Here is a 25272-nt window from a genome sequence, read left to right as displayed (position 1 = left end):
GGGAGTGGAGGTGCAGAGGTGGTGGTGGTGAGGCTGCGCCCCCGGGGCCTCCAGGGCAGCGGCAGCCCCGCCCACCTTCACCTTCACCTTCACCTCCACCCCATGCACACGAGATGGAACCAGTGCTGCCCCTGCTTAAGAATATCCTGATGAAGCAGGAAAGGTTACCAGTGTTAGGGAGTCTCATGTTATTTATGGTTTCAGAATTGGACGTTTAGCAGAAATGTTCTCCAGAATGAACACGGTGACTCTGTCCCTTCAAGAAATACAATTGATAGTATTTGTTGCCAGTGATAAAAAATTGAGCTTTCAGGTAAAATGCAGAATTGTTGAAAATTTGTAACCACTGTAGTGAGCTTAAGAGCTTCCCAGTACTTTAAAGATGAGATTGAGTAGCGGTATCAATGAATGTAATTTCTGATATTTTATCATGAAATCTGTCAGTATTTGGAAATTTGCATAACTCAGTGAATCAGTATTTCCCAATAACCAATATAACCATCCATTCAATGTACAAAATGAACTAATGAGTTTTAAGGGAACACTATGAAAACTCCGTTGATGTGGTTTCAGATTTCACATGCAACTGACCTTTGAGAAACATCTGCTTGTGTTCTGCATCTGGTATCAGAGAGGGCAAGTTGTCTGGAATGGCTGTAAATACCACGCCCTTTTTGAACGAGGTATTTGTGGGCGTCCTGATTTTCTTCATGTTCTTGAACCAAAACAACATATGCAACAAACTGAACGTGGAAGTAGCCGTGACGATCCCTTGTCTTCCATTAAGCCAGATATTAGAGGTCTGTTAAAATATGTAAGTGCCCCATTTCACACAAAATTATCTTTGTTTTGGAAAAGAGAGGTTTTTAAAAAATAAAAAGGTTATTTATATTAAAATGTGCTTTTTTTAAAATGAACTAATATAAAAATTTGGTTTTACTTCCAACTTAGTTATTTATTGATAGCTGTGACCTAAGTAAACAAGAGTTCTTTTAACGCTTGAGGTGTAAAGAGACCCTGAGACTAAAAAGTCTATGAACTGCCGGCATGGAGTTTTGGTAGCTTGGGTTTCTCTGTTTCACAGATTGGCTTCCTTCAACAGGCGTGCTTTCCTGGTCCTTCATCCTTTGTCGGGTAGGGTCTCTCTGTAAGCCTGGCACCCAGTTGCAGACAGCAGTGGCCACCTCTCAGTCTTCTTGCCATGCCACCTCTGCAGCATCTGATGCTGGCAGCTTTTTCCCAGCCCTCCTTCCTGCTGTCTCCAGCACCGCTTCCTCCTGGTTCTCCCCGTATGTCCCTGAAATCAATCTCTGCCTGCCCCAAACCTGGCTGCTTCTCTATACGCCATGCTTCGCATGTGGCGTAAGTTTTCTGGAGCCTAAGCTAGGCGCTGCCATTGTCTCAACTTTGATTCTAACTCATGGTCATTCCTCATGTCCAGTCTTCCTCTGGATTGTCTCTCAAATCTGGTCTTTTCTCTGGTTTGTCGCTGTCGTGTGGGAGCCTATTTCTCTTCTCTTGGTAGTTTCTGAACAAATTGGTCCCTTCTCCAGAATGCTGCTAGCATTATCTTCAGCATGTTTTTGAAACCTGATTATGTTGGTCCATGTATTAAAAAAAGAAGAGTCCTCTCCAGTGACTTCTGAATAAAGGTTCAGCTCCTGAGCACAGGGTTTAGGGCTACCATACTCTGTCCCTAAACCACCTTCCAGCTTCATGTCCTGCTGTGTATCCCAGCCAGTCCTGTGCTGCGTCAGCACTGAAGTGTGTTTTACCAGCTGGTGCTTCTTAAAACACACCCTCTGGGATTACCACCCCCTGACCCCCAAGCTGTGCTAGTCGTCCAGGTGGCTGTGTACTGCGTGCACTTACTCCTGGGGAGTTGCCGTGCTTGGTACGGTGGTCTAGGTGTTGATCTGCCCCAGCAGGCAGGGACTGTTTTACACGCTTTGGGATCCTCAGAAGCTAGGAAAGTGCATGCAACACTGTAGGCATTTAAACTTTTTCAGTGCATGTTCCTTTAAGTTTGACTATTTTCTTTGACACTTGGCATTATTTTTCCAGTCACTTTTGATATCATATTAGTAAAGATATTAAGATTTGTTTTGTCCAAATTTGTATTTATGTGTCCTTTTAGTATTTTTTTTTCTTGATTTTGCTTTATATTTTGATGTGTTATTTGATAAAAGGCACAGTTTTTATGGTTAGACTAGTAATTGAGATGAGTGATTCCGAGTCCCAGTTTCTTTATCTTTCAACATGGGAATGGAATTTTTATAACACAATAATGGTGTAATACAGTATGTGGTTATTTTGGAGATAAATGTATTTTTTCTATTACCATACTTATTTCTATTTTTCTTGTCATATAGTTAAAAAACATGTATGTGTACAAATAGAAGATACAACTTTAATTTTGGAATATTTCTAGCTTTATCATTTTTTAAGTTGACATTAATGTTACATGTTTCAGCATTATTTCAAGGATGATACTGTATTGGAATACCTTAGCATTTTTAAAGTATAATTTTGGAAAGTTGTATGTTTGTTATTTTTATTATCTCACAGACACTTATTTCGACTGTTTTAGATTATTGAAGTTTATGTAGTATATAGCTAATAATGACAATTATTTCTTGACTAAAGTGATCCACTAATGTCATGGAAGAGTACAGCATATTATGAAATTTATTCCTTTACTAAATTATAAGTTCTCTGTTGAATGATTTTTAAAGTTTAATAGTTGACATTGAGGGCCTATCAAACACTAAAATATACTAAACTTAGATTTTTGGTATTGAAAATGGTTTAGAATTCAAATTTTGCATTTGCTTGAATTGTACTGAGTTTAAAATTAGTTAATTGAATGAATTAAATTGAATTATTTAAAATGGAACTATAGTAGTAGTAGTCTGAAAAATTTACCTAGTATGGATATGTTGTTTAATTAATATATTTGGTACTTAATCATTCCCCAAACCATCTTTTTTGAGAACAGAATAATTTTATAATAACATGTTACTACATTTAACTACATTTAATGCCTGTGTCCCTATCTCTCTTCCTGGTTGTGGTGCAGAGATTTGCAGTGTGCTAGCCAGCTTTCTTTTTCTTTTCTTTAAAAAGCATTGTTGAGAAGATTAAATGTGTTAATTTCTGTAAAGCTCGTATTAATAAAGCAGCTGATGCTGAATTGTAGCCTTTACTGTTAAGGTGTGTATTGGAAAGAATATAATTGATCACTGCCAAGTTAATTTTTAGTTACTGTTTGTGGTCTGTGGGGGTGGGAGTTCAGTAAATACATATCCGTGAATTCTGTATTCTTCATGTAGTGCTTTCCTGTGTGTCCTTCTGGAAACCACTCTGCATGCAGGAGAGGAAGATGGTCATCCAGTCATAGACTCAGTGTGAGAGCCTAGGTGGAAACAGGTTTTTGACTACTAACTAGTTGGTCTTTTCACCTTCTGTCTCTTCTAAAGTGTTTGGGTGAAAGGTTTCTTCGCTTATTCCTCTTCTCTTCATGGTTAGATAAAGGACCAGCATACTTTGGTAGAAAGATTAGCATTCTGCAGGGTATCAAGTTTTCAGTCAAGGATCTAATTAAACTTAATTAATTTTTTTAAGAAACATTTTCCTTGAATGGTTATCTTTCACAGTTTTAATGGTATTACAAGTGTATAAAATATATCATTGTGATGGCACTGTTTTGTTTATTGGCCTTCATGATTGCTAAAATCCTATCTTTTGTTATATGATCTGTGACTGATAATCATCTGTTTTAAAAGATTCAATAGGCACTGCATTCTTATATTGTATCTGTTTTAAAAGATTCAATAGGCACTGCATTCTTATATTGTTTGTTATGGGAAATTACAGAATGACAGAATTTTAGAGCTGGAAGGAACCTTTCAAGAGCTTCCATAGTGTTGAGTCATTTCCTGAGACACGCTGCTTTCTATTACTTGAAACCTTATTGGTGGAAGGGTAAGATAGTCTTCAGAGGGAAGGTCTTGAGGGGTTGTGGGGTGGAGAAGTTGGTGTTAAACCTTTTGAAATGGGTTGAGGCCACTCTTGTTTGGAAACCCTTCTTGTTTGGGATTTCAGTTCAGTTTGGAGGATTTTCGTTCCGCGGGCATCACTCTACTGGGTGAGAGCTTTCTGTTTGTGGGAACTCAGGGACTGGCTTAGTGTTCCCTTGACAGGCCTGGAAAGACTGTGACTTGTTGCAGGCCAGGAGCCAGTCAGCGTCTATGCAAACACCTGGGCCTCTGGTCCTTTTTGTCACTTTGTCTTTGCCCTGGTAACATCATTGCTGCTGTCATTGTTGGCGTCACCATTTTGTTACTTGTAGTTTGCAAGCAATGCGGTGTATATAAAAGCCACATTTCAAACAGCTGGGTTTGCTGCAAGTGTCTTTTTTCTTTGTGCCCCGGGTTTCTGTACCACTGGTACTTGGAATCCTTTACCGTAAGTATATTATTTATGCATGCGCCTGGCAAAGACTTAAGAAACTGAGTATTTTACTCACACCGCCCCAAATAAATCCCACCCCTTCTCCATTATGTGGGCTGCAAAAAGCTTCCTAAGGGTTTCTTCCGGGAGGTTTTATATTCCTGGGTCTGGTGCTGTACACCGTGGTAACTTCTAATTAAGTGTCCTTAAAACTAACAACTGAGGTTACAATTTCAGCCTGCAGGGTAGTGGATGAAGAGCGAAATGACTGTCAATTCTCCCTGTGTTCACTGATTTCTGAGGTACAGGTGTTCACAAACTTCATTTTTGTGTCTTGTGTGGTAACATTAATCGTGCTGTATATCTTGGCTGCTTTGATGTCATGGAATCTTAGGAGAAAAATCCCGGCAGACTTCCTTCTTTAATTTATAATATAAATACTAAGAATCACAGTAGTAGGATTAATAAACAATTGTATGTGCGTATATGAATGTGTATGTATGAGAAAAGTTTGTGCAGGTCTCTGACAATTTTTAGAAGTGAGTTAAACCACTTTATCTTCACATGTGTTACAGTCTGATCAGGACTCTTCTGCCCAGTGTTGCATCTTACTTCACAGGACGTGCTAGGGACACTCCCGTCCAGCCGCAGGGAGGCCGTGCTAAGGGCAGAGGAGCGTCTGCTGGAGAAGTGGGGCCCGGGTGCGGGTGCGGAGGAGGCCGGTGACGGGCTTCCTTCATCTTCTTCCAACTGTTTTTGCTACTTACCTTCCGTCTTCCCAGGGCCCCAAGCCTCACTGCGTTCATGGTGAGCCTGCCTTCTAAGGCATTCTGACGCCTTTCTTTTGTTTACTCCATCAGAGTTCTTCCTCTCCTAGAAAATCTTTTCCATTTTATGTAAATCTGAATAAAGTAATTGTTTCAAGAGTAACCTGAGGACTGGGGATAGTTATTTTTTTCCTTAAGAAAATAATGCTCTGAGAGGGGCGGAAGATGGTGGCGTGAGTAGAGAAGCGGAAATCTCCTCCCAAAACCACGTATATCTATGAAAATATAACAAAGACAACCCTTCCTAGAATAAAGACCAGAGGACACAGGACAATATCCAGACCACATCCGCACCTGAGAGAACCCAGCGCCTCGCGAAGGGGGTAAGATACAAGCCCCGGCCCCGCGGGAGCCGAGCGCCCCTCCCCCCAGCTCCCGGCGGGAGAAGAGCAGGCAGAGCGGGAGGGAGACGGAGCCCAGGGCTGCCGAACACCCAGCCTCCGCCATCCGGGCCAGAGCGCAGACACAGTGCGTGGGCAGGGGGCCCTGGATGCGAGGGAAACGGGGCAGCAAGAACGGTGAGCGGGCACTGGAGGCCGGGCGCCGGAGGACATAAGAAAAGCGCGCGACCATTTTTTAATTTTTTTTAATTTTTTTTTGCTGCTTTGTTTTGGCGAGCGCTTTTTGGAAGTCTTAAAGGGATAGGGACCCCAATACTAGGGAAACAGGGCAGCAAGACCGGTGAGCGGGCACCGGTGGCCTGGCGCAGGAGGACACCAGAAAAGCGAGCGCCCATTTTTAAAATTTTTTTATTTTTATTTTTTTTTTCTTTTTGCTGTTTTGTTTTGGCAAGCGCTTTTTGGAAGTCTTAAAGGGATAGGGACCCCAATACTAGGGAAACAGGGCAGCAAGACCGGTGAGCAGAGGCCTGAGGCTGGCACGGGAGAATAAAGAAAAATGAGCGACCACCTCTTTTTCTAATTAAAAAAAATTTTTTTTTTTTTTTTAATTAAAAATTTTTTTTCTTTCTTTTTTGGTGGTCGTTGTTTTGTTTTGGCGGGTGCTTTTTGGAAGTCTTAAAGGGGCAGGGCGGGCCACTTAATCCAGAGGTAGGGAATCCGGGATCTCTGGGCACCCTAACCCCTGGGCTGCAGGGAGCAGGGAGGCCCCTTACGGAGATAAATAGCCTCCCAGCAGCTCCTGCTCCAACGCGACTCCACCATTGTTTGCAGCCGCCCGAGCCAGGCCACGCCCACAGCAACAGCGGAGATTAACTCCATAGCAGCCGGGCAGGAAGCAGAAGCCCTGTCTGCGCGCAGCTGCGCAGCACAAGCCACTAGAGGTCGCTGTTCTCCCAGGAGAGGAGGGCCACAAACCAACAAGAAGGGAAGTCCTTCCAGCCGTCACTCGTCCCAGTTCTGCAGACTATTCCTATCACCATGAAAAGGCAAAGCTACAGGCAGACAAAGATCACAGAGACAACACCAGAGAAGGAGACAGACCTAACCAGTCTTCCTGACAAAGAATTCAAAATAAGAATCATAAACATGCTGACAGAGATGCAGAGAAATACGCAAGAGAAATGGGATGAAGTCCGGAGGGAGATCACAGATGCCAGAGAGGAGATCGCAGAAATGAAACAAACTCTGGAAGGGTTTATAAGCAGAATGGATAGAATGCAAGAGGCCATTGATGGAATTGAACTCAGAGAACAGGAACGCATAGAAGCTGACATAGAGACAAAAGGATCTCCAGGAATGAAACAACATTAAGAGAACTGTGTGACCAATCCAAAAGGAACAATATCTGTATTATAGGGGTCCCAGAAGAAGAAGAGAGAGGAAAAGAGATGGAAAGTATCTTAGAAGAAATAATTGCTGAAAACTTCCCCAAAATGGGGGAGGAAATAATCAAACAGACCACGGAAATACACAGAACCCCCAACAGAAAGGATCCAAGGAGGACAACACCAAGACACATAATAATTAAAATGGCAAAGATCAAGGACAAGGAAAGAGTTTTAAAGGCAGCTAGAGAGAAAAAGGTCACCTATAAAGGGAAACCCATCAGGCTAACATCAGACTTCTCAACAGAAACCCTACAGGCCAGAAGAGAATGGCATGATATATTTAATACAATGAAACAGAAGGGCCTTGAACCAAGGATACTGTTTCCAGCACGACTATCATTCAAATATGACGGTGGGATTAAACAATTCCCAGACAAACAAAAGCTGAGAGAATTTGCTTTCCACAAACCACCTCTACAGAACATCTTACAGGGACTGCTCTAGATGGGAGCACTCCTAGAAAGAGCACAGCACAAAACACCCAACATATGAAGAATCGAGGAGGAGGAACAAGAAGGGAGAGAAGAAAAGAATCTCCAGACAGTGTATATAACAGCTCAATAAGCGAGCTAAGTTAGGCAGTAAGATACTAAAGAGGCTAACCTTGAACCTTTGGTAACCACGAATTTAAAGCCTGCAATGGCAATAAGTACATATCTTTCAATAGTCACCCTAAATGTTAATGGGTTGAATGCACCAATCACAAGACACAGAGTAACAGAATGGATAAAAAAGCAAGACCCATCTATATGCTGCTTACAAGAAACTCACCTCAAACCCAAAGACATGTACAGACTAAAAGTCAAGGGATGGAAAAACATATTTCAAGCAAACAACAGTGAGAAGAAAGCAGGGTTGCAGTACTAATATCAGACAAAATAGACTTCAAAACAAAGAAAGTAACAAGAGATAAAGAAGGACACTACATAATGATAAAGGGCTCAGTCCAACAAGAGGATATAACCATTCGAAATATATATGCACCCAACACAGGAGCACCAGCATATGTGAAACAAATACTAACAGAACTAAAGGTGGAAATAGACTGCAATGCATTCATTCTAGGAGACTTCAACACACCACTCACCCCAAAGGATAGATCCACCGGGGAGAAAATAAGTAAGGACACGGAAGCACTGAACAACACAGTAGAGCAGATGGAACTAATAGACATCTATAGAACTCTACATCCAAAAGCAGCGGGATATACATTCTTCTCAAGTGCACATGGAACATTCTCCAGAATAGACCACATACTAGGCCACAAAAAGAGCCTCAGAAAATTCCAAAAGATTGAAATCCTACCAACCAACTTTTCAGACCACAAAGGCATAAAACTAGAAATAAACTGTACAAAGAAAGCAAAGAGGCTCACAAACACATGGAGGCTTAACAACACGCTCCTAAATAATCAATGGATCAATGACCAAATCAAAATGGAGATCCAGCAATATATGGAAACAAATGACAACAACACCACTAAGCCCCAACTTCTGTGGGACACAGCAAAAGCAGTCTTAAGAGGAAAGTATATAGCAATCCAAGCACATTTAAAAAAGGAAGAACAATCCCAAATGAATGGTCTAATGTCACAATTACCGAAATTGGAAAAAGAAGAACAGATGAGGCCTAAGGTCAGCAGAAGGAGGGACATAATAAAGATCAGAGAAGAAATAAATAAAATTGAGAAGAATAAAACAATAGCAAAAATCAATGAAACCAAGAGCTGGTTCTTCGAGAAAATAAACAAAATAGATAAGCCTCTAGCCAGACTTATTAAGAAGAAAAGAGAGTCAACACAAATCAACAGTATCAGAAACGAGAAAGGAAAAATCACGACGGACCCCACAGAAATACAAAGAATTATTAGAGAATACTATGAAAACCTATATGCTAACAAGCTGGGAAACCTAGGAGAAATGGACAACTTCCTAGAAAAATACAACCTTCCAAGATTGACCCAGAAAGAAACATAAAATCTAAACAGACCAATTACCAGCAACGAAATTGAAGCGGTAATCAAAAAACTACCAAAGAACAAAACCCCCAGGCCAGATGGACTTACCTCAGAATTTTATCAGACTTACAGGGAAGACATAATACCCATTCTCCTTAAAGTTTTCCAGAAAATAGAGGAGGAGGGGATACTCCCAAACTCATTCTATGAAGCTAACATCACCCTAATACCAAAACCAGGCAAAGACCCCACCAAGAAAGAAAACTACAGACCAATATCCCTGATGAATGTAGATGCAAAAATACTCAACAAAATATTAGCAAACCAAATTAAAAAATACATCAAAAGGATCATACACCATGACCAAGTGGGATTCATCCCAGGAATGCAAGGATGGTACAACATTCGAAAGTCCATCAACATCATCCACCACATCAACAAAAAGAAAGACAAAAACCACATGATCATCTCCATAGATGCTGAAAAAGCATTTGACAAAGTTCAACACCCATTCATGATAAAAACTCTCAGCAAAATGGGAATAGAGGGCAAGTACCTCAACTTAATAAAGGCCATCTATGATAAACCCACAGCCAACATTATATTGAACAGCGAGAAGCTGAAAGCATTTCCTCTGAGATCGGGAACTAGACAGGGATGCCCACTCTCTCCACTGTTATTTAACATAGTACTGGAGGTCCTAGCCACGGCAATCAGACAAAATAAAGAAATACAAGGAATCCAGATTGGTAAAGAAGAAGTTAAACTGTCACTATTTGCAGATGACATGATACTGTACATAAAAAACCCTAAAGACTCCACCCCAAAACTACTAGAACTGATATCGGAATACAGCAAAGTTGCAGGATACAAAATCAACACACAGAAATCTGTGGCTTTCCTATATACTAACAATGAACCAACAGAAAGAGAAATCAGGAAAACAACTCCATTCACAATTGCCTCAAAAAAAATAAAATACCTAGGAATAAACCTAACCAAAGAAGTGAAAGACTTATACTCTGAAAACTACAAGTCACTCTTACGAGAAATTAAAGGGGACACTAACAGATGGAAACTCATCCCATGCTCGTGGCTAAGAAGAATTAATATCGTCAAAATGGCCATCGTGCCCAAAGCAATATACAGATTTGATGCAATCCCTATCAAATTACCAGCAACATTCTTCAATGAACTGGAACAAATAATTCAAAAATTCATATGGAAACACCAAAGACCCCGAATAGCCAAAGCAATCCTGAGAAAGAAGAATAAAGTAGGGGGGATCTCACTCCCCAACTACAAGCTCTACTATAAAGCCATAGTAATCAAGACAATTTGGTACTGGCACAAGAGCAGAGCCACAGACCAATGGAACAGACTAGAGAATCCAGACATTAACCCAGACATATATGGTCAATTAATATTTGATAAAGGAGCCATGGACATACAATGGCGAAATGACAGTCTCTTCAACAGATGGTGCTGGCAAAACTGGACAGCTACATGTAGGAGAATGAAACTGGACCATTGTCTAACCCCATATACAAAAGTAAACTCCAAATGGATCAAAGACCTGAATGTAAGTCATGAAACCATTAAACTCTTGGAAGAAAACATAGGCAAAAACCTCTTAGACATAAACATGAGTGACCTCTTCTTGAACATATCTCCCCGGGCAAGGAAAACAACAGCAAAAATGAACAAGTGGGACTATATTAAGCTGAAAAACTTCTGTACAGCAAAAGACACCATCAATAGAACAAAAAGGATCCCTACAGTATGGGAGAATATATTTGAAAATGACACATCCGATAAAGGCTTGACGTCCAGAATATATAAAGAGCTCACACGCCTCAACAAACAAAAAACAAATAACCCAATTAAAAAATGGGCAGAGGAACTGAACAGACAGTTCTCCAAAAAAGAAATTCAGATGGCCAACAGACACATGAAAAGATGCTCCACATCACTAATTATCAGAGAAATGCAAATTAAAACTACAATGAGGTATCACCTCACACCAGTAAGGATGGCTGCCATCCAAAAGACAAACAACAACAAATGTTGGCGAGGCTGTGGAGAAAGGGGAACCCTCCTACACTGCTGGTGGGAATGTAAGTTAGTTCAACCATTGTGGAAAGCAGTATGGAGGTACATCAAAATGCTCAAAACAGACCTACCATTTGACCCAGGAATTGCACTCCTAGGAATTTACCCTAACAATGCAGCAATCAAGTATGAGAAAGATCAGTGCACCCCTATGTTTATCGCAGCACTATTTACAATAGCCAAGAATTGGAAGCAACCTAAATGTCCATCGATAGATGAATGGATAAAGAAGATGTGGTACATGTACACAATGGAATACTACTCAGCCATAAGAAAAGGGCAAATCCAACCATTTGCAGCAACATGGATGGAGCTGGAGGGTATTATGCTCAGTGAAACAAGCCAAGCGGAGAAAGAGAAATACCAAATGATTTCACTTATCTGTGGAATATAAGAACAAAGGAAAAACTGAAGGAACAAAACAGCAGCAGAATCACAGAACTCAAGAATGGACTAACAGGTACCAAAGGGAAAGGGACTGGGAAGGATGGGTGGGTAGGGAGGGATAAGGGGGGGGAGAAGTAGGGAGATATTAAGATTAGCATGCATGGGGGGGTAGGAGAAAAGGGAGGGCTGTACAACACAGAGAAGGCAAGTAGTGATTCTACAACATTTTGCTATGCTGATGGACAGTGACTGTAAAGGGGTTTATAGGGGGGACCTGGTATAGGGCAGAGCCTAGTAAACATAATATTCGTCATGTAAGTGTAGATTAGTGATACCAAAAACAAAACAAAACAAAACAAAACAAAAAAGGGGCAGTTCCTGTGTGGTAACCTCCAGTGAGTTCTACACAAGGGTATAAAGGGCATATAAAAGTGTAGGCAAAGGGTCTGTTTGTGTTTATACAGAAGATCAAAGCCTAATTGGGCTACCCCGAAAGTGAACTAAGATACGATATGAAAGAGAACTTCCAACATCAGCACTCTCTGGAAGACTCATGCCAGAAGATGATCATCAAAAAACCCCAACAAAGATCCACACACTGCTACAGCTGTAGATGCACTCATCCCACCAGCTCCTGGACTTGCCATGGGAATGAAGGAGATATCTAAGCTGGCCTGTGCATACAGTAAAACAACAAATTTGACTGGATCTATACTGTTGGAACTCAACCAAGAATTAGGAGAAGCGCAAATTGTAGCGCTCCAAAATCTTACAACTACAGACTATTTACTGTTAAAAGAACATAAGGGATGTGAACATTCCCCAGGAATGGGTTGTTTTAATTTGTCTGATTTCTCTCAGACTGTTTAAGTTCAGTTGGACAATATCCACCATATCATAGATAAGTTTTCAGAAATGCCTAAGGTGCCTAACTGGTTTTCTTGGTTTCACTGGAGATGGCTGGTAATTACAGATATGCTTTGGTTATGTAACTCTACTCCTATTATGTTAATTTGTGTGCGCAATTTAAGTAGTAGCTTAAAACCTATACATGCTGAAGTTACTCTACAAGAAGATATGTCAAAGAAATAATCAATCTTCCCATGTTTTCTTCCGCCTGCTACTTCTATAGCTTTTCTTCTTCCTTCCTAATTACAACCCTTAAATAGAATTCGTGCCTCATATCAAATTTACCGAGTATCATAATTCTTCCAAGTGGTAAAGATACCTCAAGACAAATGCTGGGCATAGAAGCTACAGGGCATAAATATGCAAAGAAGTAAAAAGCTAACCATTTCAAACAATAAGGCTTCTCTCTCACTTACCAACTTTACATTTCCCTGTATGGCCCCGGAAGATGACTGGTTAGCCAGAGACGGGTAAGATTCCTCAAGGGAGGAACAGCCTAAGACAGGCACAGTCGCAGGGGGGTCATCAGGTGAGAAATTGGGGATCAACAGAGGTGAGGCTTAGAACCTCACCCCCCCATTCTGAGAGAAATCTTCTGCATACGTGGATGTTTTATTGCCCTGGTCTAGCTTGGATTAGCACATAGTCTACAGGCACACACCTGATCATCTACATTTGCTCTCTTACAACACTAAACTATGTTTTCTACCTTTATCTTGTATCTACCTACCACTTCAGCATTTTATTAAAAATAATAATAATAAAGAGAGAAATGTGGTTTCCACATATAAATCAAGTATAAAAACCAAATGAGTATTCATATTTGAACTGACTGTTTAGAGTTCATAATGCATGAGCAAAACTGAAAGTTTCTGTGATGACTGCCCTTGTACTGTTCACTATGTGACTTATTCATTATGTAAGAATTTGTTCTCCATGTAAGAACTTGTTTGTTACGCCTCAGAAGATTGGAGACTGACGAAAATTAGGCTTGGGGTGGATTAATGATTGTGCATTGAGCATTGACTCCCCTATACAGAATTTTATTGTCGTTAACAATCATTTGATCAATAAATATGAGAGATGCCCTCACAAAAAAAAAAAAAAAAAAAAAAAAAGGACAGACTTCCAATGGTAAAATAAATAAGTAACCGGGATGTAATGTATAGCGTAAGGAATATAGTCAAGATAATGTAACAGCTTGGTAGGGTGATAGCTGGAACCTCGAATTATGTATATAAATGTTCTACCAGTGTGTTGTACACTTGAAACTAATGTAATGTAATACTGTGCGTCAACTACCCTTCAATAAAAAAATAATTATTAAAACAAAACAAAACAAAAAAATAATAATAATAATAAAGAGAGAAATGTGGTATCCACATATAAATCAAGTATAAAAACCAAATGAGTATTCATATTTGAACTGACTGTTTAGAGTTCATAATGCGTGAGCAAAACCAAAAGTTTCTGTGATAACTGCCCTTGTACTGTTCACCATGTAACTTATTCACTATGTAAGAATTTGTTCTCCATGTAAGAACTTGTTTGTTACGCCTCAGAAGATTGGAGACTGACGAAAATTAGGCTTGGGGTGGATTAATGAGTGTGCATTGAGCATTGACTCCCCTATACAGAATTTTATTATTGTTAACAACCATTTGATCAGTAAATATGAGAGATGCCCTCAAAAAAAAAAAAAAAAGACAGACTTCCAATGGTAAAATAAATAAGTAACCAGGATGTAATGTATAGCATAAGGGATATAGTCAAGATATTGTAACAGCTTGGTAGGGTGATAGCTGGAACCTAGAATTATGTATATAAATGTTTTATCACTGTGTTGTACATATGAAACTAATGTAATGTAATACTGTGCGTCAACTACCCTTCAATAAAAAATAATTATCTAAAAAAAAAAAAAAAAAAAGAAAATAATGCTCTGAGATAAAGCATAGCATGTTCGTTGAAAACACTGAAGCGTGAGGAGCAAAGTAGGGACGGCCGGCACCGCACCGTGTCTCCAGCTGTTCTGAGATGCTGGGCTTCCATTCCGCCTCTTACACGTGGGCGTCAGTATCTGCGAGTGGAAGTTGAGTATCTCTCTTTGGAAGAATGTGAGAAAGGAGGAGGCTTTTAAATCAAGGCCTCCTCTGATGTCACGTGACCGCTGTCCCCTTGTCTCATCCCCTCTTTCTGCTCCAGTGCCCTTCACAAACACTGGTCCTAGGGGTTGCTCTTTGGAAACAAGAAGTCAGAAAAATTTGGAAAATACCGCATGGCATATATTCTTGGAGCTTAATAAACTAAAGGGTCTGAGAAGTCCTCTAGTACTAAAACTTGTTTTAGGTTAATCCAGTGGTTCTCGATCTTATTTGACCAGAGCGATTTTTTTTTTCTACTATAATATAGGACATGTTAGGACATACTGTCCTGTAGGCCTTTGCTGTTGAGGATGGTCTGAAGACAAGTGGCTTGGCTTCTCCAGGGAGCTCGTTAGAAGTACGGAATCTGAGGTCCTGCCAAGGACTTAGTGAGTTACGCTACCTGCATTTCAGCAGGATCCCTAGCTGCTCATATGCACTGGGAAATCTGAGAAGCACTTTTGAGGGTAAGGTAGTGAGGTGGGCAGGGCTCTGAGGTGTTCCTTCCACTCGAGCTGCTCTTCCCAGGCAGCTTCCCCCCTCTTGGCGTGTGCCTGGGCCTGGCTGCAGGCAGGGTTGCAGGTACAGTGTCTATTGGGGCACATGTGTGTGGAGAGGTGTCTCTGTCTATGGTACCCTTCCCTGACCTGCACTTCCCTCATGAGCTCCTACGTCCGAAAATGCCTCCTGTGTTTGTTGACACCTGTTCCCTCCTAACCCTGCTTCTGACGTCTGTGCACACCTTTCATTCCCTCATCCACCAGCTCACCCAGGGCCTCCCCGGGGAGCCTCTCGTGACCCAGCAAGAAGGAAGCAGGGGAGGGCGGCAGCGAGATGGGCTCGCCAGTCACCATGTAGCCTTCCAGCCCCAAAGGCGCGTGTTCAGCCCCGGCTGGCTTAGTCGTGACTGGACTTCTTAGCTTCGCGTTTCAAAGGGAAGGGCTGCCAGGGAGTGTCATGTAGGGTGGGGATATTTGGAGCTTCATTCCTGAAAAGCCTTTTCTTCCTCCCTCCTCCCGGCATCTTCCCTTTCTTCTCACCCATGTTCTTAGGCACTTTGCTTTTTCTTTTTTAAGACCAAGGCTAGTAAGGCCTAGAGCTACATGGTCATTGATGAGATGAGTATTGAGCAGTACAACTTACAAATGAAAAACACTTACATTCATAATGTCACCAAATTATGCTTTTTGACAAAATTTAATAAGACTATTTCTTTATCTGTGTGAATGTGGTTATCAAATTTGGTCAGTATTCCCTTGTTGCTAATTTTCCATGAATTTAATGTCTCTTGATTACACAGCATTTTTCTGTAATATTCTGTGGTAATTTACATTTTAATTATAATCTTGCCATCCTCCCCTTGTCTAGGATTTCATATATATTTATACTTTTAGTGCACAAAAATATATCTAGCTTAATTTTCTAAACTACACACTTATTTTTAATTTTTATGTGTATTCTGTATGTAATGAAAAACAAAAAATAAAAGAACCTTGATATTTAAGAGTTCTCTGCAGTTATGCACTGTAGTGGTAAAGAGTTTATTCTGGAGCTCAGCTATTTGGGTTTAAAGATTGGGCTCACCACTTACTAGCTAGGACCTTGTGCAAATAACTCAACTTTTTGAGTCTCAGTTTTTATAATTGTAAAATGGAGATGATAGCATGGGGTGGTTGTGAGGATTAAATAAGATAAATCTTGTAAAGTACTTGGCACAGTACTTGGCATGTAGTAAGTCCTCAAAACATGTTAGCTGAGACAAGTACACAGGTGGTAAGTTAATAACACCCATATACCGTGTAACAGTCCCTATTGTCAAATGTGTGGGTTGTAGTGGGGTAACTGACAAAACCAGAGGGTAACAGTACATGTTTACTGCTAAAAAATGACATTTGTACAAATTGCTTCTGGGGTAATTTCACCAACCTCCCCTCTAGCCCTTTCCCCTTCCTGCCCCCACCATTCGTGTGGGGGGGTGTTTTTCCTGGTCACCTGATGTTGATGTGGCTGTCACATAAAGATTTGGGCCTTATTTTAACATCTAGAAAGCACTTTGGCAGAGTAATAGTGGTAAGCAGGGTGTACAGGTTTAATAATTGAACATTTAAAAGAATTTTCTACTGTTTGCCATAGTTAAAGAGTAAGTCTGTTTTCACGGTCACATTGTCAGAGTGCGGTCATGGTCTTTTTAAGGCTACTGTGCCATCTTGTGTATTGTGCTGTTTCTTCTACCTTTACTCTCCTGTCCTCCCCAATTTCTTATTGTTTAGAATTGCTCAGGCGTCATCTTTCTCAAGAAGCATTCCTTTATCCCTAGGCCAGAATGAATGCCGTTTACTTGCTTTTAAAGTGTTCTATGCAAAATGTGATGATTGTGTTTGGAAACACTTGGTTTTTGTTTCTCTCCCCTTCCCTGGAAGCAGCACTGCTGGTCCTGGAATCACTGCAGCTCAGATCCTCACCTTCCCGCTCACAGCTGCATAACCGTAGGGCTTTTGGGTGATGATTAAATGTGATAAAGACGTAAGGAACTTAGCATAGTTCTTAGTTAATAATGGCAATAAATGTAAATAATACTAATAAAAATTTCCAGTGCTTGTCGCTGTGCCTGGCGTAGGTACTAATAATGTGTAGCTGAGCTGCAAAGGGTCTTTATTTCTTTATCATTTACATTGTTCTGTTGCTGCTTTAAACTGTTGTTCACATCTTGTTTTTTAAGAAACCTTTATATAATCTCATTTCATGAACCTGTGAGTTGGGTGGATATGTTTAATTACGCCTATTTTACTTGATAAAATAACTTAATGTCAACCCCAGTTATCTTATGCTCAGCTTTTTCAGCAGTTTAAAAAATGTTTTCTGTGCCATCCATACAGTGCAGAGTTGAAACCACAGCCAGTAGCTTTGTATTTTGTCGTATGTCATGCTTGCCCGTTGCAATTGAAGTGGGGGTAGAGAAATCACTTAGATTTCTCTGGAAGCTAGTGTAGGAGTCTTGGCAAGAAACTGTAGTGGCCCCAACAAGGGTAATGCCAGAGGTAAGAGAGAAATGACTGGAATCTAGATAATTTATGAGAAAATTTGTAGGACTTGATGGATGGTTGGATACGGATGCGGGGTGTGGGATGTGGGAGTTGGCCTGCAGAGAGGAATGAATCAAGGAGGAATCTCCGGACTGGCTGAGTTCAGCGGCTGGGTAATGGCGGTACCTTCTCACTGACGTAAGAAACAGGAGGGAGGACAGTGCGCGGGGAGGTAAGAGCGTGTGAGACTCGCTGACGTTCAGTATCTAAGGGAAATAGGAGAGGGGAGATCTCTGAGGCGGTGGGGTGGGTGGGTCTTCAGCTTGGGAAGGGGAACAGTGCTGTAAACAGGTGCCTGCTGGGCATCAGCCTACACACTCAAGCTGCGGCCCTGGGAGGGCGTGAGACAAGTGGGTAGAGCAGACCGCACAGCCTGAGGGAAGAGCCAGGCACGGAGGCTTGGGATCCCCCACTACCGTTTGTGGCGCCAGAAAAGGGGTGCCCTATAAAAAAGAATAAAGAAATGAAGGAGAAAGAAAATGAATCTTCATTTTTCCCTTGCATTCTATGTAATGTTAATTTTAATAAGTGTGGCATTATCGTTTATATTTGAAGTTGTAACAAGATAATACTGCATCATGCTTGCACTGAGCATTTCATGGTAGTTAAAACAGTCTGAATTGTATCTAGAGGTTAAAAAAAGGAAGTTAATATTGGTAGGTTGGGAGATGAGTAAAATTATGTTAGTAACTTTTTCAAGCAAGAGTGCTCTATCTAGTAAAAACCTGTGCTTTCACAGGTAGCTCCTGATTGGAGCAGAGAAATTAATAGAATTAACTTTAAAAATTAGGCCCATCTTCATATCAATAATTTTTTAAGTGGTAAACAAATGTACAGTAACTATGTTGGGGGAGATAAGACTCTTAAATAAGGCTCTTGGAAGATTTCACAGTTAATTGTGAGGGAGCACCTATGGTTTTCAGAAACCCTTATTTTCTCTTTTTAGAAGGAATGAATCAGCACTTTTTATTCATCAGCTAACCAAGCAAATTACAGCACTTTTCATAAAACTGTATTTGGTCTGTAAAGTGATAGTCATCTGTGGAGTACATTGGATTTGATATGATTCATGATTCAGATTTTATGAGTACAGAATAACATACTTATTTAGAACATGGGCAATAGTTTGAAAACTATCACTGTTGCCTTCAGACTATGTTGAAATTTAGTAAGTTAGAAAATTTTGCCACTGTTTTATAAAATCAGTTTTACAAGCGAACTATGCACTTAGGTTTTAGAGGTGGTTAATAAGACTTACAATGCAGGGCTTAGAATCTGGTCAGATTAATTTTAACACTGTAATCAGAAAAGAGAGAAAACACAGTTACAGAATAAAGGTTAGACTTTGTTATTGTATTGATATAATTGTTGGCAATGAGAATATCTTAACCTGCTATTTTTGTGTGTTATCTTGGATACTAATTATAATTAGTGTGTAAAGGACTACATTCCATGCTCCTGACGTTTTGGACTAGAAGCAGGAAAATGTTCCTTGAACTAGAAACTTTTAAGAATCAATGATAGTGACTGTCTGCGGGGTTATCTCCCATTTTAACAGCCGATTTATAAAATGTGTTTAATTAAGATCAAAGTATTGTTGAAGATCAATTGATGTGATTAAGGTATCTTAGGAAGAATGACTGGAATATAAAATTATATAAAAGAACAACCACACAGCATTATGACACCGGGCAGCCCGTCGGTGCTCAGCATAGTACAAGAAGCGTCAGGAGAGTGAGGGATGCCGTCTGGGACTTTATTCTGGAGTTGTAGTAATGTAGGTTTTTTATACCTAAGTTAACTACATCTTAACATCATTGGGTTAGAAAAGTAGCTTGTACACACAGCAGCCAGTTTTCGGGGCTGCTGCCCGCTTAGCACCGCACACATTGTGCAGGTTTCATGATGCCCTGGCCCCTTCAGGTACGTTGCTGTTGGAAGGAAGTGCTCTGGAAGACGGCTTCTGATTTATCAGTTTGGTGAGGTTGGCTGATATAATTCAGTCATTGACAGTCATTCAGTCTTACCTGCTTTAACTTTAAGTTGAATTTTTGGACCTAAACACCAAGAACCAAACTCAGAATTAGGCCCCTACCCATCAACTCACAGGTACTATTTACCTGAGTTCCTTTGTAGACAGCTAATGGGCCTTCAGGGTGCCACTTTTCAGCTTAATACTAATCACTTTGTAAAAAGCTTTCTGCATCAGTTTTCTATTGCTGTGTAACAAATTGCCCCAAAACTAAGTGGCTGAAAATAATAAACATATATTACCTTACTTTTATTATTATCATTATTTTTTAGTCAAAAACTCAGAAGCAGCCCAGCAAGTGGTGTCCTAGGCTTGCCTGAGGGAGGGTCCGCGTGGAAGCTCGCACCTGTCGTCAGTGTGCCTTAGAGCACTACCTCCAGGTCACTCACAGGGCGCTGGCCGGCCTCAGAGCTCTGGCCGCTCGCTAGAGCCCCGGTTTCTTGGCCACTAGGCTCCCTCTGGGGTGTTGCCAGCATGGCAGCTTGCTCACGCCAGAGCAAGATGTATGAATGAGAGCCCCAAAGTGGAAGCCAGTCTCTATATTCTAATTTTGGGAGTGACATCCCGTTACTTCTGCCAAATTCTGTTCCTTAGAAGTGAGTTCCCAAATCCAGTGCATACCCAGGGGGAGGGGATTACCAAAGGGCCTGTGTACGCAGAGGTGGGGTCGTTGTGCAACATCCCAGAAGCTCCCCACTGCACTGTGCTTTAAAGTTTACAGCTTTCTGTTGTTTGTTGCAGAATTCTTTCTTGCGAGAAGCTTATGGGGGAAACCCAGGTACAGATAAAAGGGGAGAGGTTCTGTCCAGAGCTGGAGTTCAAGGGGACTAGAACTTACCTGCTAGGCTTCCTCCCCTTCAGCTTTCCACACAGCTTGAATATTTACAATCGAATGTCCATCAAGAACATGACTGTATGCTGTTTTTCTCTTATTTTCATTTAAGAATTTGTCAGCAGTTTTAGTTCTAAAATTCTAGCTTATAAAGATCAGGTATTAGAACACGATTTGTGTAAATGTTTCTGGCAGCTTTTAAAGTCTTGAGTTGCTTCCTTTGTTAAAGTAAATCAAATGTAATGGCTGATTTTGTAGTATTAGCAGATAAAATTTATATGTTGATGTGATAATGATGGTGATTTGCTTAATATCTATTATCTGGAATGTTTCATTAACTATTTCCAAATTGTATGTATTTTTTTAAAATCACAAGTGTATAGTGGTATTTGCAATTCACTTTAATATTAATATGCTCTTGTACCTCTTTTCCTTTATGCTGCAAGTTATTATTCCTAATCCATAACATATATTAGTTTATTTTACAATATAAAAAATATAGTTTCAAAATAACAGTACCCAAATTAATACAAACAATCTCTAAATTTAGAATTTATGTATATACTTTTAGTCCTTAGACTACATCCCTTTAAAGATGTATAAAATCATTTGAAAATAATTCCTTTTCTGGGTGAGTATGGTAACTGTTTGTATATGGTTAGATTCTAGGCATTGTTTCTAAATGTGTTATGTACATGAATTTACTTAATCCTCAAAACTGCCTTGTGAAGTAGGTTCTGTTGTTTTCCCTACTTTACAGATAAATATAGCTTTTGCCATCTTGATTTTAGGCTAATTTACATTAACAAAAATACTGTATTTGTTTCTTTATGGGTTGATGTAGGGTGAAGTAATGAGTAAAACTGAGGGAAAGGAGAATTTTAATTAGGAAGTGAGATGGTATTTATAATTTCGGGGCCCTGGGGGGTAGTAGTATAAGCATATCATGAGGCTGAAAAGGGAGATAAGTCATAAAAGATTCAATACATTTTTGTCAAATATTTATTAAAAAAGAAAACAAAGTACCAGTCTTATAATTTCTGTTTATAACTGCTGTGCCCTGTAGAACTTTTCCCCTTTGTAGGGTAATGAGAGGGTGTGTCTAGCTAGGGAAAAGCCAGATAAAGGGAGATTGTCTGTTTTACCTAGACTGTCTGATGAGCTGTTTAAGTAGCAAGAAGGAACAGTTTCTGTAAATAACTTCACTTAATAAGTAAGTTTATAATTCACTTTTGACCTTATTTTGGTTAAGTGAGTTTCAACTCAATTATGTATACACACATCTCCCATGTTTTATATGTAACCAGTAGTATCAAATATGTGTGAAATGTGTATAATATTAAATTTTATTACACTGTTAGAGGATTCCAAGTCCAGGATTTACCATGAACAAACAAATCAGTAGAGTTTTAAATCTTAATTGAAAATTAGGAGATAATATGCCTGGAATCATCAAAACCAGTTGTAATTTAAGTTGCTTCTAGCCAAAATGTGATGTCTAAACCAATGGGCAATAGTTGAAGTAAAAATTAGTACCACATTTTTTTCTGAGCAGTTTTTTCATGAGTTCAGATTGATTTTATGGAGAAGATTTTCATTAATGAAATGCTTAGTTTGGTTCTTGATTACTCAAGAGTACCTTTTTTGTGAATGAGGTTGTAATTATTAGGGCTTACAGGATACTTTGAAATAGAGCATCTTAATTTCTAGAATTTCTTTTCTAAGCTATTCTGATAAAAATCCCTTTTAGGCGAGCTTATAACGTGACAACAAGAAGAGACGGCTCTCGGTGCTGGTCTCTAAGTGACACTTTGGGTTACCTTCAAGTATTTTCAAGATATTTTAACTATCTTAAATTATTTCTTTAAAGGTACTTGGTTCTGTTTCAAATTTGTAAGAGCTGAGTTTAAAGGGAAACTGCATTTGCTATAATTAAATATTGGAAATTATTATTTAGTTCTTAATAACAGCTTTTAATACTAGCTTATACCAGAAGGTTAAATAAAATATTTGGATTATTGCTCCTTTATTCACTTAATTAATCTAAATTTGTAGGACCTTTGTGCCATGTATTTGCTCTCTTCAGGGAACAGAAGCTAACTAGGAATGTAGTTAACTAGAAAAGTTAACTGGAGGGCCCTTTTATATTTATTTCTGAATTACAGCTAGAAATGCAGGTCTGTGTAATGCCCCTGTTTGAATGAATGGGTCATTTAAAAACGAGGGCATTAATTACTATTATTTTTTAAAACTCAGATTTAGGGAAAATGGATATAATTTATTCAAGACAATTATATCTTAAAATTAAGTAGGAATCTAGCAAAAATCTTAACATGTGTGCTAAATAGAAATACCACCTCATAGCAAGACTGAGATATAAGACTTTCATTAGGATTGCATTTTCAGTTTGTTTTGTTGAATAATGATTTTATATACCATTTTCTGTTTACTCTTAAAAGGAAGGAAAAACTGTACATTATCTTTAATTTGTATCCATGGAATGAAAAGCCATAAAACTGTATGTTTCTAGAAGGTAGGAGATGGTTGTTTAGCAGCTCCGTGGTGAAAGGAGGAGCACACTGAAACATGTCTGTATGTCCAGCCCGCACTGGGCTTTGGGGTCATCAGGACAGGAGCATATTAAAAGGCACATGTACCTCATTAATATGTATTAAGTTAAGGAATAGTCTATCTTCATGCGAGCTTGAAGATAAAGTTCTGATGAGGAAACCTTTTGCAGTAAATAGTTTTATTTTTTATGACAGGTCCGTTTTTAGCCAATTATTTAAAAAGTATAATAATCAAAAACATTACTATTCTACTTTGTACTGTATTTAAATTAAAATCAGCATTATTATTTATCAGTGGCCTGGTCACCTTTATGTGTAGGTGTGGGTGGTTGGTTATAGGTGACATATGGTTATTTTAAAGTCTTAGTAATAAATGGGTTTTATTGATGCTTTTTATCAGAAGTCTTAGAGATTGCAGGTCTACATTAAAATTCGGTGAATGTTAATGACAGTGGCTAGTTAAGAACTGACAGATTTTGATCAACCAATTATCCTTGTACCAATATTCAAAAAGATGGTGGTGATTCAGTGGAGTAGCCTGATAGGTAATATTTCTGATTATTAAATATAGCTACCATTATAGTGGAAATGAAAAAGAAAAAATTCAAATTTTTCTTTTGTTTCTGATAATGCCAGAAGTCTCTGTCGACATTGTTGTTAGCGAATTGCTTCTGTATTTACTTCGACACATGCATATATAATTATCTGGTGAACTCAGAATCCTTTTCCCTATAGTTGTACATGTATTAATGATCTCAACTAAAATTAAGTAATCTTCTTGTTCTGGTAGAGAAGAAAAAGCTGGACCACTTACCAGTAACTGGAGTTCTCCTATTGGGTCATCTCCACAGATCCCCATCCTTTTGAAGTCACTGTGAATGCCTCGAGGACCAAGGAAGCCCCGACATTGCCAGTTGCGGGCAGGTAAGCGGGCGCGCTGACGCATGTCCCCGGCATCCCTCAGGTCCCTCCCCAGCTTCCTGACGTCTGCACTGCATGCCCCCTCAGTTCCAGCGGACGCGCGGCAGGAGGAGTCTGGTGCTGGACGGAAGGGCCGGAGAGGTGGATCTGTGAGGGAAAAGACCCAATAGGAAAACTCAAGTTACTGGTAAGTAAGCTAGTTTTCACAAACCTGAGATTTGTTTTTCTCACATTTCTTCTCTTTAGAAGTTACTTTAATTACAAAGAAATGAACTTGTTTGGGAACTTGTTAGCTGATGTTTGTAAGTTTGATTGTAGAATTATTGTATGGATGATAAATACCTGGTTCTTAATGGGTATATGAATAAATGTAACATTAATTTTAAAGTGTATCATTTATGTAATAGCTGTTTATAAAAGTTATGTTTATTACCTCTGGTAAATGGTTTTATAGTTTAAAGCAGTTTAAGGAAGCTATATGTTGAACTATTTTGTAAATCCTTTTATTTGTGATGTTGCTTTTATTAAAGTAAATGCGTATATGGTAAAATTCATTCTTATGCCAAATTTGGCCAAATTCTTTTTGGCGTCATACTGAACAGCAGGGCCAGTTTTATGTTAATTAACAAGCATTTCTTACTGACATAGTTTTCAATGTGCCTTCTAACTTTATTGAGGGTGTATTTAGAATATAATTCAGTGTATGTTGCAGTGATATCTGCCACTTCCTTGCTGACACTAGGGGGCCTTACTGCATGAAGGGGGGCCTGCTTCTGTGTGAGCGCTCCGCCTGCTCAGCTCCCAGGTGATTCCCTGGGCCTGCGTGTGAATGTGAGAACTGGACAGAGTTCCTTCTCGTTTCTCTCACTTTCTCTGCATTGTTATCAGGCTAGAATGCTACCATTTCTAGAAGGGCAGGTCAGCGCACACAGCGCCCGTCAGAGTGCCCTGCTCTAGTTCTGTGGGAAAGTCGTCCATGTGCTGGGCACTTAGGGCTTCAGGTGCTCGCAGTCCAGGGCTGCCCTCCTCGCCCAGCCTCCGTGTCTTCAGCTGGAAGCCTCTGCCTGCTTCTCGCCTGGATTCGGGCCCTGTGACACTTTGGCTTGTGCTTTCCCACGTCCTTGGAAGGGTTTTTTCTCCGTTCCACTTTTCTAAGACTGAGTGAAGTCCTGCCCCTTACATAAATCTCTCTGTTATCTCAGTTTCCATAGTGGAAAAATGAGATTGCTCTGAGAATTGAATCAACTGATTCGTGGA

General features: G+C 39.8%; 1 protein-coding gene across 3 annotated transcripts in view; it reads left to right on the top strand.

The window, feature by feature from the left end:
* YAF2 (YY1 associated factor 2) overlaps positions 1-25272 on the top strand; it is a 66652-nt gene that overhangs the window by 4640 nt on the left and 36740 nt on the right. Inside the window, exons 3-4 of one of the 3 annotated variants that reach the window (XM_057491985.1) lie at positions 11152-11168; positions 23964-24018. The exons of 1 other annotated variant lie outside the window; for it this stretch is intronic. In XM_057491985.1, coding sequence (XP_057347968.1) covers positions 11152-11168; positions 23964-24018 — 72 coding nt within the window. Of the gene's footprint in view, positions 1-573; positions 893-11151; positions 11169-23963; positions 24019-25272 lie in introns of those variants that run through there. One more of the 3 variants, XM_057491984.1, reaches the window with a different exon arrangement.

The sequence above is a fragment of the Manis pentadactyla genome, chromosome 14 (assembly GCF_030020395.1).
Source record: "Manis pentadactyla isolate mManPen7 chromosome 14, mManPen7.hap1, whole genome shotgun sequence".
Lineage (NCBI taxonomy): Eukaryota > Metazoa > Chordata > Mammalia > Pholidota > Manidae > Manis > Manis pentadactyla.
The sequence above is the reverse complement of the archived record's forward strand: the minus strand, read 5'-3'. Positions and strand labels throughout refer to the sequence as shown.